Source organism: Osmerus eperlanus, chromosome 14, assembly GCF_963692335.1.
Source record: "Osmerus eperlanus chromosome 14, fOsmEpe2.1, whole genome shotgun sequence".
Classification (NCBI taxonomy): domain Eukaryota; kingdom Metazoa; phylum Chordata; class Actinopteri; order Osmeriformes; family Osmeridae; genus Osmerus; species Osmerus eperlanus.
This window is the reverse complement of record NC_085031.1, coordinates 16,005,925-16,024,874: the sequence shown is the minus strand read 5'-3', so window position 1 is coordinate 16,024,874 and position 18,950 is coordinate 16,005,925. Positions and strand designations below refer to the sequence as shown.

General features: G+C 45.6%; 1 protein-coding gene across 1 annotated transcript; it reads right to left on the bottom strand.

Annotated features, from left to right (window-relative positions):
- Positions 1-169: 169 nt before the first annotated feature.
- LOC134033515 (ran-binding protein 3-like) lies at positions 170-15,610 on the bottom strand. Its single transcript, XM_062477697.1, has 14 exons — positions 15,175-15,610; positions 9,231-9,289; positions 8,864-8,894; positions 8,663-8,725; positions 7,972-8,034; positions 6,598-6,654; positions 6,269-6,360; positions 5,580-5,659; positions 4,674-4,746; positions 4,448-4,535; positions 3,600-3,721; positions 3,344-3,464; positions 2,675-3,028; positions 170-1,073 (listed from the first exon to the last, which is right to left on the bottom strand). The coding sequence occupies exons 1-14, from the start codon at positions 15,314-15,316 to the stop codon at positions 1,027-1,029; spliced, it is 1,392 nt and encodes a 463-aa protein (XP_062333681.1). The 5' UTR covers positions 15,317-15,610; the 3' UTR covers positions 170-1,026.
- Between the last annotated feature and the right edge of the window lie 3,340 nt (positions 15,611-18,950).

The window sequence follows — 18,950 nt, the reverse complement described above, 5'->3', positions numbered from 1 at the left end:
AACGTACTAGTTAAAAGGGGGTGGGGCGTTTATGGTAGTTCTGATATCCATTATTTATCTTGGCTCCTTCATCAAATCCGCTTAGGAGAGAAGTAAGTTAATGAAAGTGTCAGTTAAATAAACAAACCTAATTCAAGGCAACAACACTATTCAAGGCAAAATAAGTCAAACTCTTTTTAATAGGTCATGACGACATATTAGACAAAATAACAAACCATCAAAATACAATTCGTACAGTGTTGACAATTATAATAAACTAGATGCTAGTCGCTATCTCACAATGCAAGACTATCTTTCAACACAGTTGCTTTGTATTAAAACACGAGAGAACCTTCAGAGAACTTTGCTTGTAGGATAGCTTTTAAGACGCACAAAAGCATTACAGTTTTTTCGTAAATGACGGTATAGAAAATGTACTGCAAGGATACCTGTTCAGTTCTTTTTGTATTAGTAACTAAGAGCTTAGACGTCAAACAAAGTAAACCAAATGTACTTGTGTTTAAAGTTAAAATGCACCAAAATAGATGTTGAAATTTGTGACTTTAAAATAGGTTCTCACGAGTATGTATTAATGTTTAAATAAAAATACATATTTAAAAGAAATACAAAAATAAATTCTTCTAAAATGAACATAGAAGAACAAAACCTTTTTTGAAAATACGAAATGTACTGAACGGTTTAGAAAGCACTTTGAGTTCTACTGTGGTTTGTGTGACAGGAGAATAAAGTATATAAAATATTTCACAAAAGAAGTAAAAAGGTAAGAAACATAAAACACTTTTTTAACTGGTTCACCTTAGTCATACCAAAATATTTGTATTTACACCGGCAAAAACATCTGTCCATAAAGAGAACAAATCAAGTGTATTTCTGCCTAAGTCAGAAACAGGTACACACATTTGTCAGGTCTCCAAAGTTTATTTTGTCCCCGATGCACCAGTACGGCCCAAACTTCTCTCACTGTTGGTGCTGATAAGACTTTTCTTGCTGCTGAAACTGAAGACCACTGGGTTGCGCAATAAAACGTCACCAAGAACCCAAACTGGGTTTACCGTGCATCCAATCACAGACCACTGTGAAAAAGAGGAAGAAATGAGAGGCAGAAAGAGAAACAGAGAGAGAAACAAAGAGAGATTATTACATAATCATGTGTCACTGATTCAGGCATTCAGGTTATTACAGTGAATGCAGTGGTGCACAATTACGTTTGCATTTTGTATGATACATTCCCTTTATTCACCAGGCTGTTACAGAAGCAGGCTAGAGTTAATCCTCTACAGACATGGTTAGCCATAACATCTTGAAATGCTCAGTCGATGGCCCTATTTCGTGGTCCTCCGAGGAAGCTTGAATGATCCTCAAGGAGAGTCCTACTCTGAAGCTATATACAGTAGAGGGACAGATAGAGGGACACATATGCCCTCGTGTGACATCAGTTACCCACCACTGGAATGCATTTCATGCACGGCCAGATGATATGGAGCTAAAGATAGCTTAATCCTTAACGGTTTTGTGGACGGACAAGTGTAACTTCAACTCCTAACGATCAGCGCAGGAGGGTTTCTGATTCAGGTATGTTGTTTAATTGTAACTTGTTAACTACATGCTCTTATGGTTCTTCCCTTTGGCACTTACTTTGGTTGTTCACAATGTGTGCTTCATGTTTTGGCTACTCGCAATGTTTTTGTGGCTATCTTGTTGTTATGATCAGTGACCTATGCACTTTGTAAAGCTCTCTCTTGGAAGTCGCTTTGGATAAAAGCGTCTGCTAAATGAATAAATGTAATGTAAATTTATGTGCGCGTTCATCACCTGCTAAAGTAAATGACAAGACAACAAAAAAACATTGGAAAAAAAACTTTCCTAAAAGGTCTATGCACATGGCCTATTTTTTATTTTTTAGAACAAGTGGTCCACCATGTGGCATCCCATCTGGTAATTCTTATTTTTTCCTATCAGTGCCAGCTCATAAAGGCATGAGAAAGAACCACCTGCCGTCAGTAGCACCTCCTCTAGAGAACAGGGAACAGGGATTACTGACATGTGACTCAGAGAGGACGGGGCCTCGTTTGAACCGTTTAATCATTTGGAGTCACTGTTTCATCAAAAAACAAGGCCATGCTAATGAATAAAAGTAATCAGTGCATTGTAGGCAGGCCTGGAAGGATTGTTTAAAGGATTACAACTGTGTTTGTCTGTTTAGGGTTGTTTAGAGAGAGCCAGAGAGAGATAGAGAGTTAGGAAGACAGAGAGAGAGCAAGAGCGAGAGAAGAGAAACAGAGAGTGAGATACATAGAGGCATAGAGAGAGACATAGAGACAGACAAACAAAGAGAGAGAGAGACATAGAGACAGACAAACAAAGAGAGAGACATAGAGACAGACAAACAAAGAGAGAGAGAGACATAGAGACAGACAAACAAAGAGAGAGAGACATAGAGACAGACAAACAAAGAGAGAGAGACATAGAGACAGACAAACACAGAGAGAGAGAGACATAGAGACAGACAAACAAAGAGAGAGAGACATAGAGACAGACAGACAAACAAGGAGACAGAGAGACAGAGACAGACAGACACACAAAGAGAAAGAGAGACAGAGACAGACAGGAAAAACAAAGGGAGAGGGAGAAAGAATCGGTAAAGACCGCAAGCATCCCAGCATCTGTGTCTCACCAGGTCTCAACCGGGTGAGCAGCAGCCTCTCTTTCTCCCTCCTCTGCCTCCGTCTCTCCTCTTCCTCCTCATCCTCCTCGTTCTCGCTGTAGCAGTGTCCCTCCCGGGCCCCGGCCCCCTCCGGCTCCAGCCCAGCTCCAGCCCCACCCCGGAGGGCCACCAGGCGGTGGTGGATGGCCACGTAGAGCCTGGCCACGTCCCTGGCGCTAGCCTGGACCAGGAAGACCCGCATGGCCTGGCTGTCCACGTCGGTGGCAGTCACCTGGAGGTTGCGTCTCCCGGGCCTGCGCAGGTGGGTGTGAGGCCACAGCTTGGTGTTGAGAATGACCTTGAGGCTTCCCTGGTGTCGCATGACTGAGCAGAGAGGGAGGGGACAGACTGGTGTGAGCTCCACAACCGCTTTTTTTTAAAAGGTCTGTATATTAAAATCGATGTTTTACATGATAATGTAACCTCTTCGTTTGCAAACGGCTGTCAAACACTCTACACCTGACCTACACGCATACAAATGGAGTTTGGATTTGATTTTGGAGTTTGAGCAGATGAAAGAGCCAAGGTGTGAGGTGAGAGATGTTTGGCCGATGTTTTGAAGTTTAACAGAGGGATGACAGTGAGGTTCTGCTGGGTGTCGTGGAGAGAGACCGAGCTGAACTCTCCTTTTCAACTCACCTATCCTGGACTGTAGGCAACCTTTGGGCCCTGAGGCTAAATCGTTGAGTCGCAGGACCCCCCTCCCTCGCTCACTCCACGACTGCGTTCCCTTCTCCAAGACAAACAGTCTGCAAGTCACCTGAAAGGCAACGATGACAATAAGATGAATAAAGACATTTATCTGACACGGATTTGTGAGGCATTTCTTATGTCAACTTGAACTTTGCTTCTCGCCATATATCTTGATCATAAACTGCGGCTACAACCTGCTCACCTGCACCACATTACTCTCCTTCTCTTCTCCGGTGAAGAGTTGGACGCGCCTTAGTGGACGGTGCCTCCTGTACGAGGCTGTGTGGGCCGCGGCCGACTCCCTGAGCGATCTCCACACCCTCCCTGTCCAGTACATACAGAGCTACATTTACATTTTACATTTAGTCATTTAGCAGACGCTCTTATCCAGAGCGACTTACAGTAAGTACGGGGACATTCCCCCGAGGCAAGTAGGGTGAAGTGCCTTGCCCAAGGACACAATGTCAATTTTCACAGCCAGGAATCGAACCGACAACCTTCTGATTAATAGCCCGATTCCCTAACCGCTCAGCCATCTAACCCCCATCTGACATTTAACACCACTCGGATACAAAACCGACACACTCAAAACACGACTCCCATGTTCTACATCTAAGAACAGACTATTTAGCTCTCAAGAAATACATAACAGCCTTTCAACTGAACACTTCAAATGATCGCTTCACTAGTCCAAATGAAACGCTTTTACGCATAAATACAAGATATTGGCTGGGTTCCTGTGTCTCAAGTTACTTTGGCCGAAGTTCTGGAAAGATACCAGCAGAGGAACAAATTAATGGGAATAGCTCAGAGGTAGAGCATTTGACCGCAGATCTTGAGATTCAAGTTCAAATTCCCCCTCTACGTAGCTTTGGATAAAAGCGTCCGCAAAACGAACGAATACGTTACATTACAAATACACCACCGGAGGGCACTATAGGGCACCCTTTTGACCTGATGCTCCCAAAGCTAAATCAGATTTACGCTACAGGATTCTAGAATCTTCCAGAGCGGCAGCGGGCTAACAGAAAGGTAAAACCCAGGATTTACCGTTATGACTTGGCTCAGAGCTGGAGGAGTCAGATTCTGAGGAGCTGCAATCTGACTCCGATTCACCGCTGACTGTTTTCTGCGGACTCTGCGGACGTGACAAAAAATATGATAACAAGGTGTTACTCCTTCTGCCGCTGATTTACTGTGAACGGTCACATAGTCGTCATATTTTACGTTCACGTGTCATTTTGAATGTCAGCGCAAATGTTTGTTCGGAACTCACCAGAACTCTCTCGCTCATGTTCTCTCCGAAAACAAACTGAAGCCTGTCAGAGGAGGAGACGTCGATGTCTGATCTGGAGAGAGAGAGAGAGAGTGAGAGATAGAGAGATTATTGTTATTGTAAATTATTTGGCAACATTAATAATATACCAACTTGAATAATAATAACATGGATACAAAGTTGAAAGCCTACACCTGTGTGGTGTTGTTACAGGTATGTATATGTTTAACTACCGTGTGTGTCTCTGTGTGTGACTGTATAACATATAAGTATATATAACCTTCTATATAACCTTCTGTGACCGGGCTGGAACTGGGGGAGCAGAGACAAAGAGGCTCTAAGGAGTCAGGTGGCTGAGCGGTGAGGGGAATCGGGCCAATAATCAGAAGGTTGCCAGTTCGATTCCCGGCAGTGCAAAATGACATTGTGTCCTTGGGCAATGCACTTCACCCTACTTGCCTCGGGGGAATGTCCCTGTACTTACTGTAAGTCGCTCTGGATAAGAGCGTCTGCTAAATGACTAAATGTAAATGTAAATATAAGGCCATGATTTATATTGATGAATATTTCTGTAATTCTACCGTTGCTTTGGCAATATGAACAATTGTTGTTTTCATGCCAATAAAGCCCTTTAAACTGAAATGAACTGAGAGAGAGAGAGAGAAGCCACATTCATGGAAACGTTCAAGTGCAAATGCTACTGTATTACTGATTTAAATTGACACTTAACGTTAAGTAACATTTGTGAATAAAAGACTATAGGGTCGAGTAGGCCTATAGTGGTGGTAGAGCATTAGATTGCATCGTCAAGAGATCCTAGGTTCAAATCCCACCCTGTCCATCCCATTGGATAAAACGAATTGATTTTGAATGAAAACTTATAGACACAAAGGCCCAACAGTATACCTATGATCTGGAGGTGAAAGACTTGAAGAGGGTCTGTTTACTGTTACACTGCAGAGACCACCCAGGTTATCATGGCTACCCTGTAGGACAAAACACAAAGGCGTACTTCATTTACATTTTATTCTATAGTCCTATATTCTGTAAATCCACTGTATATTCTCTTTCATTGTCCAGCCTATGACTTTCAAATCATATAAATTAAAAGGGTTGGATGTGTCCGGGTTCACCCCCTGTTAGTATGTGCTGCGACGCATTGAAGGAAAATAATAAATGAAAAGAAAAACATGTAAAAACTGACCAAAACCAGTTTGAACGTTGAGTTTAACCATTGACAACCTCCCACCCCTGCGACAGTCTGTACAGAAGGTGTAGCTCCAGAAGAAAACAACATGGATTCCTGAGGCAGTGACGCAGCCAGGGCTGAGGAGAAAGTGTTTTTCACCACAAGCCTTAAAACTGCTGAGAAAGTTCCTGTCCTAGCCAGGGTGGACGGGACAGTACGTGCCTGTTTTCAGGGACAGGTTCCAGGGCCCTGGGCAGTACCACGACCCCCACACCCAGGTGTGAGACACGTACTGGCTGGCTAGAACAAGGACGGGGGTGTGGGTGTGTGCAGGGGTTTAGCCTGTGGGGAGGGGATGAGCAGGGTCGAGGAGGTGAGCGAGAGAGGTTACAGAGCTGCAGACTACCTCAGGCTGGTGCGATTTCTGGGAGATGCTCCAGGGCTTCGGGGCGAGGAGGAGAGCAGGCCTCAGCAGGGATCTTCTGATCCAGGGTGAAGCTACACTCCAGGGGAACAGGCAGAGGGAGGCAGGCGGTGGAGGAGAGGCGGAGAATTAGCGGTTTGATCGACGATTTGTAGTTAGTTTTGCTATCCACAATTTTTTATTTGCGACACAATGCAATTGTCTCCCAAGATTGTCTAAAAATAAGAGAATGTTTCAAAAGATAGCATTTTGCAATTAATGAATGGCCATGAACCAAAATGGAAAAAAATGAAAATGGTTGTTATAGTCACCTGTTTCTGTGGTCCTCTTGCACATATTTGGGGGCATGAACACATTTGATTGTGACACTATGAGACAAAAGACAAGACAATTCTTTAAAAAATATTCAACTAATAAAAAAAAGTATAATAAAAAAAAGAATATCTAGCATATACTGTAGTATGCTTTTGGAATTAAGATTTGGTCATTCCATTGAGGTTTCAAAGCGTGCCATAGATATTTTCAAAGTGACCGCCAGACTTCAGGAATAGCGACATGATCTCTGGCCAGTGGAGTGATTTATGACATGATCTCTGGCCAGTGGAGTGATTTATGACATGATCTCTGGCCAGTGGAGTGATTTATGACATGGCATACGAGGGCAGACCAGATGAGACGAGGAAGAAGACACAACCAGGTGGCTGCTGGGAACCAGAGCCCTAATGGAGATGGTTAAAGTCCCATGCATGGGCACTTTAAGCTTCTGAGAGAGTGGATGAGTGTGTGTGTGTCGGTAGAAGCACTTTGTCATGACCTTCTTAGAAGTTATATTTATTTTAATGCTATTTCGATACTGTAATGGCTCTTGTTTTAGGGTAGGGTAGGTCAGTGAATGTCTGCAGTGTTAAATTAATTAAACTCCTCTGTATTAATACCCTCCCACCCGCACCATCAAAAAGACGCTCAGTGCTCAAAGCTTTTTAGTGGCAAAGCTGGATAAAGTTGGTGTGTGAGTGAGGAGTACCTCAACTTCGAACCCCAGTGAATGTCTCCTAGGGTAGGCTACCATACTGGCTTAGAGCCAGGCTTGGAGGAATGGGAGGAATGGGAGCCGTGTAGACGGACGATTTTGGCCATCCTAACCGACGCTGTGGGATGAACCGAACACCAGGGGAAGATGCTAGATTTACTCACACATGCAGGTGTGGCTATGGTTGGCAACCGTGGCTCCAAAGCCATGTCTCCAGCTTCTCTCAGCCCCCTAGATCATCTTATGTACAATCTAGAGACATTTTGGTGTGAGGCCAACTGAAGACTGCCCCCCCCCCTCCACACACCCTCCACAATCCCCCCACACTCCCGCCCCCCACATCATCAAATCATCAACATGACTGAAAGGAACAGGGCTGTAAACTTAGACCTCATCACCCCTGCCATTGCTGACTGAGTTGGAAGGTGCTATCAATTTGAAACCCACTTGAGGAGGTCCAAGCACTGGTTCAAAACCCTGTGGTGGGCCAGGATTGTTTCTCCACGTAGGAGACATTTCTGAACAAGTCGAGGCATGGCTTGAGCGTTGTGTGTCTTCCTAGCTGCAGAATATGCTTTTGCAAACCCCTAGGGGGGTTGGAGACGTGAATCCAGATATGGTGTTTCTGTCAGACGTAGCTGGATGTTTGGCATACCTGGGGGTGGAGGGGGGAAACACATCGAGGAGGACCGTATACGACTGCTTCTTTCACATGAACCTGGGAACAGACGGACAGGGAGACAGGTAGACAGGTAGTCAGACAGACAGGTAAACAGACAGACAGTTAGTCAGACAGACAGACAGGTAGACAGACAGGTAGTCAGACAGAAAGGTAGACAGACAGACAGTTAGTCAGACAGACAGGCAGGTACACAGACAGGTAGACAGACAGTTAGTCAGACAGACAGGTAGACAGACAGACAGGTAGTCAGACAGACAGACAGACAGGTAGACAGACAGACAGGTAGACAGACAGACAGGTAGACAGACAGACAGTTAGTCAGACAGGCAGGTAGACAGACAGACAGGTAGACAGACAGTTAGTCAGACAGACAGACAGGTAGACAGACAGGTAGTCAGACAGATAGGTAGACAGACAGACAAGTAGAGAGACAGACAGAAGCAGGCTTCATCATACATGGCTGAATAGTTCAGTACAGTGTAGATCACAGGCTCCTGTGGCTACCAGCCACAGGCTACCCTCCTGTGGCTCATAATCTAGTTTTTACAGGCAAATAGAGATAAATGTTATCCCAAAATATTTAAGTTTTATAAACTGGTGCTGTAATGCGTGTGTGTGTGTGACTTTGGTATGTTTCCCTGGAAAGTTTTTCATCAACACTCACCGTTCCTCGTTCTGGGACTGGGGAAGGTGAAGGATCGGACTCTTTTGTTTGGGCTCACCCCGACTGAGGGAGAAAAGAAACCGATCGGATAAACTCAGCCATTTAGTGGAGAATAAAATAACAAACTTTTGGTCCGGATGCCAGACCCTGTGATGCGATATGGGTCGTCATGGCGATGTGGAGCGTCATGGCGATGCTTACCTGCCCCCTCCTCCCACCTCTCTGCTCTTCTCTGAGGGGAAATCAAAATGAAGAGAGAGGACGATTTTTAAAGCGATATCTCACATTCACATTCAGTCATTTAGCAGACGCTCTTATCCAGAGCGACTTACAGTAAGTACAGGGACATTTCCCTGAGGCAAGTAGGGTGAAGTGCCTTGCCCAAGGACACAATGTCATCTAGCACGGCCGGGAATCGAACCGGCAACCCTCTGATTAATAGCCCGATTCCCTAACCGCTTAGCCATCTGACTTCCCTATATCTATTCCCGATATCTGACACTCTTCCAGTACACACAGTCTTTAACAGAGCTTCAGACACAGGCTCCTGCACTTTTCAAACCCTCACCTTCATGGACAGGACAGTCTTCTGGAAGATGAACACTGGCGGAGCGAGCACAGTTTTCTCTGTGAAAAGACAAACGAAACTGAGTTTGAGATGTTGGCGCTTGAGACAAATGGACATTTAGCTACTTTGTGCGTTTATAGGCGTACAACTCAGCAGAGATGGGAAGTAATTAAGTACAAATATTTAGTTACTGTACTTTTTTTTGTAGATTTTTCTGGCATCAGTACTTTACTATCAGTACTTTCACTCCTTGAGATTTGGGGGGGAATTCTTTTATTTAATTTTTTACTTTTGGGGGGGAATCTTAAAAAAAGTTAATATTTCGAAACTTTTGTTCAAATTTTTTGGGTACAACCTTTAGAAACCCTTTTAGAAAAAAAGAGGGAAATGGTTTCCCTAAAAAAGTTTGAGAAGAAATTTTACTGTGTGTGAAAAAGTTATTAAAAGTTACAAAAATTCTTTCTCGAAAAAAAGATTAGAAAGGTTGAGCATTTTGTACTTAATGTTTTTTACTTAAGTATATGTCAGAGCCCACACTTCTTTACTTTAACTTAAGTGAAAAAGTGTCGTCCTTTGTAGTACTTCAACTTTTTCAGAGTTGAAGTACTCAGCAACAACACCACTTACACCAAAAACGGATACTTTCATTTAAATGAAAAAAAAAGCCCATGCAGCCCTGAAATGCTGGTGCTTTGTAAACCTTCCAGTTGTTTCCACACACACACACACAACCCCACAAAGAAGTGAGTAATAGGGAAAATGAGGACATGTTGTCCTGCCAACACTCTAGAACTCCAGAACACACACCTATGAACAGACACGGGTTGTCCACTTCCACAACCCTAACGGTCCTTCTTTACATTCCTTTATCTATCTCGTAACCAAGAACCCTCTGAACAAGCGAACTCTCATAAACACCCTCCCCAGAATTATCTCAATTTTTCAGACGGGAATCTGAAAACGTGCCAGCACACGACACAGCAGACAGGAATGACAGAGCTAGCTCGCTGCCCCAGGAAATCTGAATCTTACATTTACATTTAGTCATTTAGCAGACACTCTTATCCAGAGCGACTTACAGTAAGTACAGGGAACCTTCTGATTAATAGCCCGACTCCCTAACCGCTCAGCCATCTTCCCTTCCAAAGCATTCTTTTTAATGAATGGAGGCATTGACTTTATGGGTCTCTTATGTAAGCCATTGGTGTGGTCAGGGGCCCCTGGGGGGCTGTGGGGCTGGGGACAGGCCTGCTGTGGCTGGCGTGAGTGATGGGGCTATGCTGGAGGTGTGAGCTACACACCAAAGGACCAGGCCCTGGCAGTGGGTCAAACTGCGACCGGTCCAGACCTGTCTGGAGGCTATAAATACACCTTGCTGTCACTGAGCCTATGTTATCAGCTCTACTTACGCAGAGCTCAGCCCCAATGACTAGATCCTGTACTATAACTTCCTCCTCGTGAATGAGAGAGGTTTTTATAGGTAAGAGGAAAGTTTTACACCATTACGAAATCCATAAACGTAAGTTCTTTGTCGTCAAATTTGAACTTCTGTCCAGAAAGGAATTTCAAAATCCCAGTAATTTACAGGATTTCTGCCAGTCCACTAATGAAGTTCATTGTTCAATGTTGAGGATATGGAATTCAGTCACCCACAGGAGATAAACATTGGGAGGCCAATCGAGGGGATTAGCAGTGTACACAACTGTCCAGACAGTGCCAGGGAAGTTCAGCCAGGGTAGTTACTGCACACTGAAGCATCTAAGGTCACTGAACCCCCTGGACATATCCAGGGGGTTGTCAGGACGTATCATCCCTGACAACCTGACAGTGTTGCCAAGGAGGGACGGGGGTAAGTAAGTTAATCTACTTTCAACGACCAAAGGAAGTATTCTGCGCTGTGCATTCACAGTGACGGCCATTTGTCATTCTTCAACACACTCCATTTCTCGTACCCTGACATGTTATTTCCCCTGCCTTCCTGCCTGCCTGCCTCCCTGCCTTCCTGCCTCCCGGCCTTCCTGCCTCCCGGCCTCCCTGCCTGCCTGCCTCCCTCCCTTCCTCCCTCCCTCCCTCCCTTCCTTCCTTCCTTCCTTCCTTCCTTCCTTTCTTTCTTTCTTTCTTCCTTCCTTCCTGCCTCCCTCGTGTCCAGACATTCTAGTCTTGTTCGTGTCCGTCTGCAACTCCAGAGGGCAGTCGACCCCCGACCCTCCTTCCACGGGCGTGAAAGACATGGCGAGGATGCCGCGCTGACGTAACCGCTTCTGCTTCGCCGCCAGGACACGGCCCACGCTCTGGCAGAAGCTCGCTTTCCACATCGCGGAGTAGGGAGGTCGCCGTTACGTAATGAGTCGTCAGTGGAGATGTAAAATAAACAATCTGTGATTCATAGCTCTGCTGAGGTAAAATAAGTTTGTGTTGAGGCAGAGAGGTGGGATCGGTACACTTTGGTGTGTGAAGTTTGATTGCAGACCAAGAGGTTGAAGGTTCAAATCCTCCCTGGATTAAACCATTTGCTTCACAAATACATTGTTTACATAATGCAACATGATGCAAAGCTTTGGTTAGTCAAACAACAGATTTAAAACCACAAAGAGAAAGGTACCAATGTTTACTGAACGTTCTGGCAAAACAGTGACATCGATCTATTCTCTTTCCTGAGGCAAAGCTTAAAGGCCTCCTCACTCTGATTAAATAGAAGCATTTGTCATCATGGTGGCCTCTCAGAACTGGGTACTCAGGGTGATTTAAGACTTCTTGTCCTCTTTCCTCACAATGTCACAGGCATGAACGGCCTTTCAAGGTAAAGACAGTATAGGAACAAGCCGTTGGCTCTGTGCCCCCAGAATATCATAGTTTGAGATGAATGAAACATCTTATGTTTAATCTTAAGAGACTTACTGGGATGGTGCAGTTTCCAATTCACATTGCGTAGACAGTACCGTTTTGAGAAAGATATATTCATAGATATATTCATATATTGAAGACAGATATATTCATGTTGCAGCTGCATTGTACATTGTGTGCTACAGAACCCCAGGGATGTCCACTTTTTTGTCTTGTTGTGTTGGGCCAGTTTCAAAGTCAAGATGATCAAGCTGAAGAGCATGGCTGAATGAGTCATGGGGTGTGTGTGCTTCCAGTCACGTTGGCCTTACATCCCAGCCTCTGGTGAAATAGGCAGGCTTGCAGGCAAGCTTGCACAAAACACAAACATTGCTTTCTCTCTCCCTCTCTCCCTCTCTGTGTCTCGAGTCTCTCTTCCTCTTTCTCTCTCTCTCTCTATCTCTCTCTCTCTCTTTATATCCCTCTTTCTCTCAAAGACACATTTAGACTCGTGGCTATTTGTTCTGCACTCTGCTGCCTCTTTGGTAAATAACATGAGAAAGGCCACTTTCAAACAGAACGTAAATACCTTCAGTTCCGCCTAAAACCTTCTATTAAAAAGCATGTAATTGTGTTCCAGATTTAAAGAAACTGTTTGATGTTGACTTGCAACGGAGGGCATGAGAGGGGAGAGTTTGGCGTGTTTGTAAAGGCCGGTGTAGGATATCTCTGGGCTGTGCATAGGGTGACTCAACAGAAACAGAATAGATCCAGTGTGCTTGTCCTCTGGCGGACACTCAGCGTTTCATAAACACCAGTGCCAGCTGTGGCAAGACTCCACTAACCCCTGCAAGCCAAAAGAGAAGAGACCCTCAGAGAGACCAAAAGAGGAGAGCCTTAGCAAAAACACAACAAAACACACGGGCGGACAGACCCGCCCATATCTGCCCCTGGCCAGGCCACTCTGGACTCAGCCAGTCAGCCACACAGAGCGGGGGGCGTGGCTAGAGAGGGGTGGGGCAGGGTTATAGGGATGGGGGCGGGGTTGGGGGGAAGAGTTATGGGGGTAGGAGGTGGGGGGGGAGGCCCAGGAAAAACAATATCTCCGCTCAGTGTCACAGGCGGCAGCTGCCTACACATTACTCACCCTGGGAACAATGCCGCCCTCCTTGTCTCCCTCTGTGCTGCCCCCCCCCCCCCCCCCCACAGCGCCAAGCACCCCTCTCCCTCCCCCCACTCGCCTCTATCTCCCCCCACGCAGATTTGATCCAACTGCCCCGAGGTCTGTTAGACAGAGAGCATCCTCTCACCGACGCAGGAGGCCAGAGAGCAGGAGAAAAAGCCCTCACCCCCCCAAAATGAAGCCCGCATCAAGAACAGCGCGCAACAATGGCTCCCGTTCACGTAAACATCTGTGGTTCGTTTACGCAGCAATGCGAAGCGAACTCGGATGACACAAGCGCAGATCCCCAGAATCACAGAACTTGCGCTGGGAAAACCTAAACTGTACGACAGCGTACAGCGCAGGGGAGGCTGCTGCCCCTGAGCTCGTAAGCCACCCCGGGCCTCCAGAAGGGCTATTACAGGGGGCGCTTCACCCCATAGGAATGTGAGGCTACTTACAACCACCTCCCACTATGGGCAGATCTGTCTGGCTCACTGAGGTAAAGTAATAACATCTAAATGATAAATGTAAATGTCAAAGGGGAAATCAAAACAGCAGTTGCGTCATGCCGCATTTTCTGAGGCAATCCCTGCATCAGTAATAAACCCAACTGCTGTTCTACAACAGCAATTTAATTTGTCGCGTTGCGCAACTTCTGCTGTCCTGGAACAATCCTGCTTGTTCCTGTGAAACCAGAGCAAGGGCAGATACAAAGGCTTGGCTAGAAACTTGACTGAGAGTGCCACTACTGGGCCATGCCTGGAGCCAGATACTATAGTGAGACTGAGGTAAGACGCAAACTGGAAAAAGCTGGTCCAATCTGGTCCTCGTTTCCTTGAGTTGTAGCTTGGAGAGGGAAATGAAACTGCGCCTCCGAAGGACTGCTCTCCTCTCTCACGTGTGCTGAAGAATGCCTACAGCTCGCTCGCTCTCAAATCCTTCCCACTGTGCCCACACACACACACACCAGGGCCAGGTAGCCTTACTGTACCCGAACACACACACACCCACACACACACACACACACACACCCACACACACACACACACACACACACCCACACACCCACACACCCACACCCACACCAGGGGGGGACCCAGAGGTGGCCCGGCTCCGTGTTTGGATCCAGAGGTGACCCGGCTCCGTGCCTGGACCCAGAGGTGGCCCGGCTCCGTGCCTGGACCCAGAGGTGACCCGGCTCCGTGCCTGGACCCAGAGGTGGCCCGGCTCCGTGTTTGGATCCAGAGGTGGCCCGGCCGAACAAGTGTCCCCGATCAGCTGTTCCTGGTCCCAGCACCCAGCTCACAGAGCACGCCGGCCATCCTGCTCCACCCCCCCCGTCGCCCCGTGCCCCCCATCCCCCCCAACCTGAACCCCCTCTGAGATGATGAAGCTCTCCTGAGACTGACAGCGGGTCTCTGACTGACCGCGCTCCCCCTTGGCAGCACTGACAGGGGTCGCAACCTCAGCCGAGGAGCCTGTCGCCACCCGGGGGGCGACGGGGAAACATCACGGCCCTGTTAGGATGGTTCCTACGGAAACCATGAGGACCGTAACCTCTGTGGTGCGTTCAGTGAGATAAGAGGTGTTACAGAATGAAGATTTGTGTCTGAATGGGTGCCAGAGGGGGTGTTAGTGTGTGTGTGTTTGACTGTGGGCCAAAGTGGGAGTATTGCCAAATACGTCACTATTTTGCAAGAGCAAAGAGCAGTCTAACTATGTTACACTTAAATGGGGAAGATACTATTCTTGGCTGAGAGAAATGTATTTATTTTACATGTATTGCTAATATTACGATTAGTAACTTTCAGCCCTTTCGGTGCCTTTACTAGGATGTAATTATTCATTATTTAATAAATTAATACAAAGTAATTTACCTTCTGCATCTGGAAGCCTAAACTATCTTCCTTTAAATGTAAAAAGATGGATGGTTGATATACAGTCACCTAACTTTACCTTTCAACTCCTCTGCTTGGTCTTCTGCGCATCCCGCATCCGGACTCGGCTCGGGACAATCAGAGATGACAGCTCCACGCGCACTCTCCACGTGTGTGACAGAGCACAGAATCTTCTCACCTAAGTTCCACGAGAACGGCATCGTCGCTGAAAACTCTTCATCTCATAATGTTTCAGACAAGAAATACGATGATTACCCTAACTAGGGTCTGGTATCCTAAGAAGGGGTGTAGCCAACTGACGAGACGATTTATCTATTCGATTTTAAGTGCAGGTATTGACGAGATCGTATCCGATTTGAGGCAGACAACGGTTATGGACGCGACAATCTACCTTTCCGATTGCCTTACAGACAGAGAAGGTGAATGAACGCTCGGTTAAACACCGTGCAGTATTTTTACTACTGAGCGGCGCGCCACAGTTCAGCATTGGGCAGTTTATAAATGTGGGCGCGGCATGCAACATGACCATGTTTGATTGGCATTTGGTGTGGGCGATATTTTCAAATCCATATTTAAGGGACACCAGGCAATCTGAATATGTGAGTAGCACAAATAAGACATTATGTTAACTCTTCGCAGTCTGGGAAAACTGTGAACAGAATTAGTGATTGAAAGTGAGGAAATTGTTGACTAGGCCTATTCGCGTTATTGGTCAATAGAATGATAGGCCGTAGCCATGGAGTCAACTTTGGGGTGGACGAAATCTGCTGGGGAGTCTGAGGGTCCCCCCCTGAAAACTTTTTACGTTTAGTTGTGAATATGATAACATTTTATGATAATTTCGGACAGCGTGCGTGGTTGCCTGTCGTAGCGTAGCACATTTATATATTATGTATATTTTTATAATATATTGGTGGGGACATTTTGACCAGATGTGTCCTCCCCAATATATATTATGATTACGGACCTGATAGAATGTCAATCAGACATTTTTGCAGTTCACATCCACATCCCTTTTTCCCCACGTGACTAAAGGCTCAAACTCCCAACTGATTAATTCAAACTACTCTGGGACTTTTCAGGCATCACATCACCAATACAACAAAGTTCATATTGCAAAAGCACAAACAGTTAGCCAAAATTACATTGATTTTATTCCACAGCTGCCAGAATGTTAATTCTAATAGAGAGGCGTTGAGCTTGAATCTGAAACACAGGAGAGAGACCCACCCACTTGGGCTCAGGTGATCCACTTAACCCTTGTGTTATCTTCGGGTCATTCTGACCCATCAGTCATTGTGACCCACCGTCGTATTGCGACAAATTTACCGCATACAAAGACAAAGTGAAGCATTTTCTTTTAACAGCTAGGCTGTCTCAGACCCCCCACATTGCAAAGGTTAAAAGAAAATTATTTTAATTTGTTTTTGTATTGGGTAAAATTGGGTAAACACAACGATGGTTCGTTATGAACCTTTGGGTCATGTGACCCGAAGGCAGCACGAGGGTTAAAACACAGAAGTGATATTTCTGTTGCAATTGGGGTAGCCTACCGTCCGAGTATAGTTCGCCCAGTGATAGTAACAGTATATGATAAGTGGCTGCGAGCCAACTGCTATTATTAACACGGAGAGGGCCTCCCACATTCTCACGTTTGAAGAGTGTGCCGATTCTTGATCTCAAATCTATTTCACATGAGCCAAGAACAGATGTATTTTCTGCACACCTATAATAGAGCATAAACATAAATAACGTTTTTTATTAAGCTAATTTTACCAGACTATTTTTGTTTCTCAATAGTTAATTACAGTATCATGTGTCCAGTGAACGCTAACCCCCAGTGCTGACGCACGGTCACATGTCATATTCCAGCTGGTAATTAAGATTCATGACGATAGAGGGACAGGCTGTGAGCGAGGGGGACTGGAACAGGCTGGTTTTCTGGGCATGCTCTGTAGTAGCAGGAGGAAATTTCCACTGTCCTGTCCTGCAGCCTTGGAGGGAGGGCATGGGCTCTCTCTGTCTCTCCCTCCCTCGCTGTCTCTCTCTCTCTCTCTTTCCTGCTCTCATTTGTGTGTGTGTGTATGTGTGTGCTTCTCTGTGTGTTTGCCTGCCTGTGTGTGCATACGTGTGTGTGTGTGTGTGCATATTTGTCAGCACACATGCCAGTGAGTGTGATATGTGTTTGTTTTTTTGTTTTCACAGATGATAAGGCGTCTATTCATGCATTAATATTGTGGACATGGTTGAAATGTATTTGTGTATGGATGAAGGCTTTCATTCTTGCCAATACATTTAGTCATTTAGCAGACGCTCTTATCCAGAGCGACTTACAGTACCCTCCTCATCGTGACCTGTCGTGTTATTAGACCATTCAATGACCTGCGGACCCGTGTTGTTTGTGTTGGGGTTTGCTGGTCTGCAAGAATCCTGCTCTGACTGCATGTGTTTCCCAATTGGGATTTGTTTTTAAATCTCAGGCTCCCCTAACCCTCGATATGGGCCAGAAGGTATACGCTATTACGCAACGAGACGGGTGGCAGAACTCTCTCGCTCTCACTCTCTCTGACCTTGGCAGTGGGCTCCTGTCTCTTTACATGTACACAGCTTTTAATAAGGCTAATGGCATGCCCTGCGCATGCACTCCCCGGACCAAGGTCATTGCAATGTAGGTAACGTGTCACATGGCTTTCCAAGTTGACGTGCAGAAAGAGAGAGAGAGAGAGAGAGAGAGAGAGAGAGGAGAGAGAAAGGAGGGAGAAGTGAAGAGGAAGGCCAGAATCGTTGAGAGCGAAATGTGTAGCATTTAGCGGGGAATAAATAAAAACAATGTTTACTGAAAAAAATCTTACCTATTGTACCTTTAACTAACAGGGATAAACGTTGATCAGAATAACGATGGTGGAGCACTGCCCTCTACTGGTAACCCACGCTCATTACACCCTCCCTGCTGCTTGTCACATCAGCAACCCTCTCCCCCGTTCATTACCAGCTACATTCAAACATTCAGATGATTTCCTCTTTGTGTCGTAGGAGAGAGTGAGATTGATAGACCTCCTTCCAAAACACTTTTAGAAACCTTGACCACCCAGATATCTCTGAAGATCACTGCCTATCAATCAGAACCAGATTTGTTAAAAAGGTTGGCTACAATTATTTCAAGTCATTACAGTTTTACTTATTTATTCCGTTAGAGTTGACGTTTTTATTCTAAGCAACATTACAAAACAGTGCACATACTAAGTGCATCAGATATTCAAGGACTATAAGTACACAGGTATAAAAGTACACAAGGTATAAAAGTATAAAAGGACACAGCGTCATTTGGCACAACCGGGAATTGAACCAGTATCCTTCAGATTACTAGCCCAACTCCCTAACCGCTCAGCCATCAAAATATTTAATAATAAGAAAAAAACATTTGCCTAAAAAGTTTCGAAAGTTTGACAAAATATTTTGGAAAAAAAATCATGTGCTACACGAATACATCAAGGACGCCAGTAATTCATTCATCTGACAGTTTGCTGTGAGCTTTATTTGTAACAGGTTACGTGGCCTGATTTCAGGGGTGTTCTCACTAATTATACTCCTCTTCGCTGGGAGACAGATTTACCATACAGTGAGGTCAATCAGCACAGGACTAGTTTTTCCTCTTTTTTCCCAACTAACTATAATTGACTTTCTGGAGTGGCACTTACCCTGTGGCACTATAATACGTCTCAGATGAGCTGCTGTGAATCTTTCCACAGCAAGGACACCCACAACATCACAACCCCCCTTGGTGATGGGAGCCATACATTTAGGCTACCTCCATCTCAATCTCAGTAGTGTGTG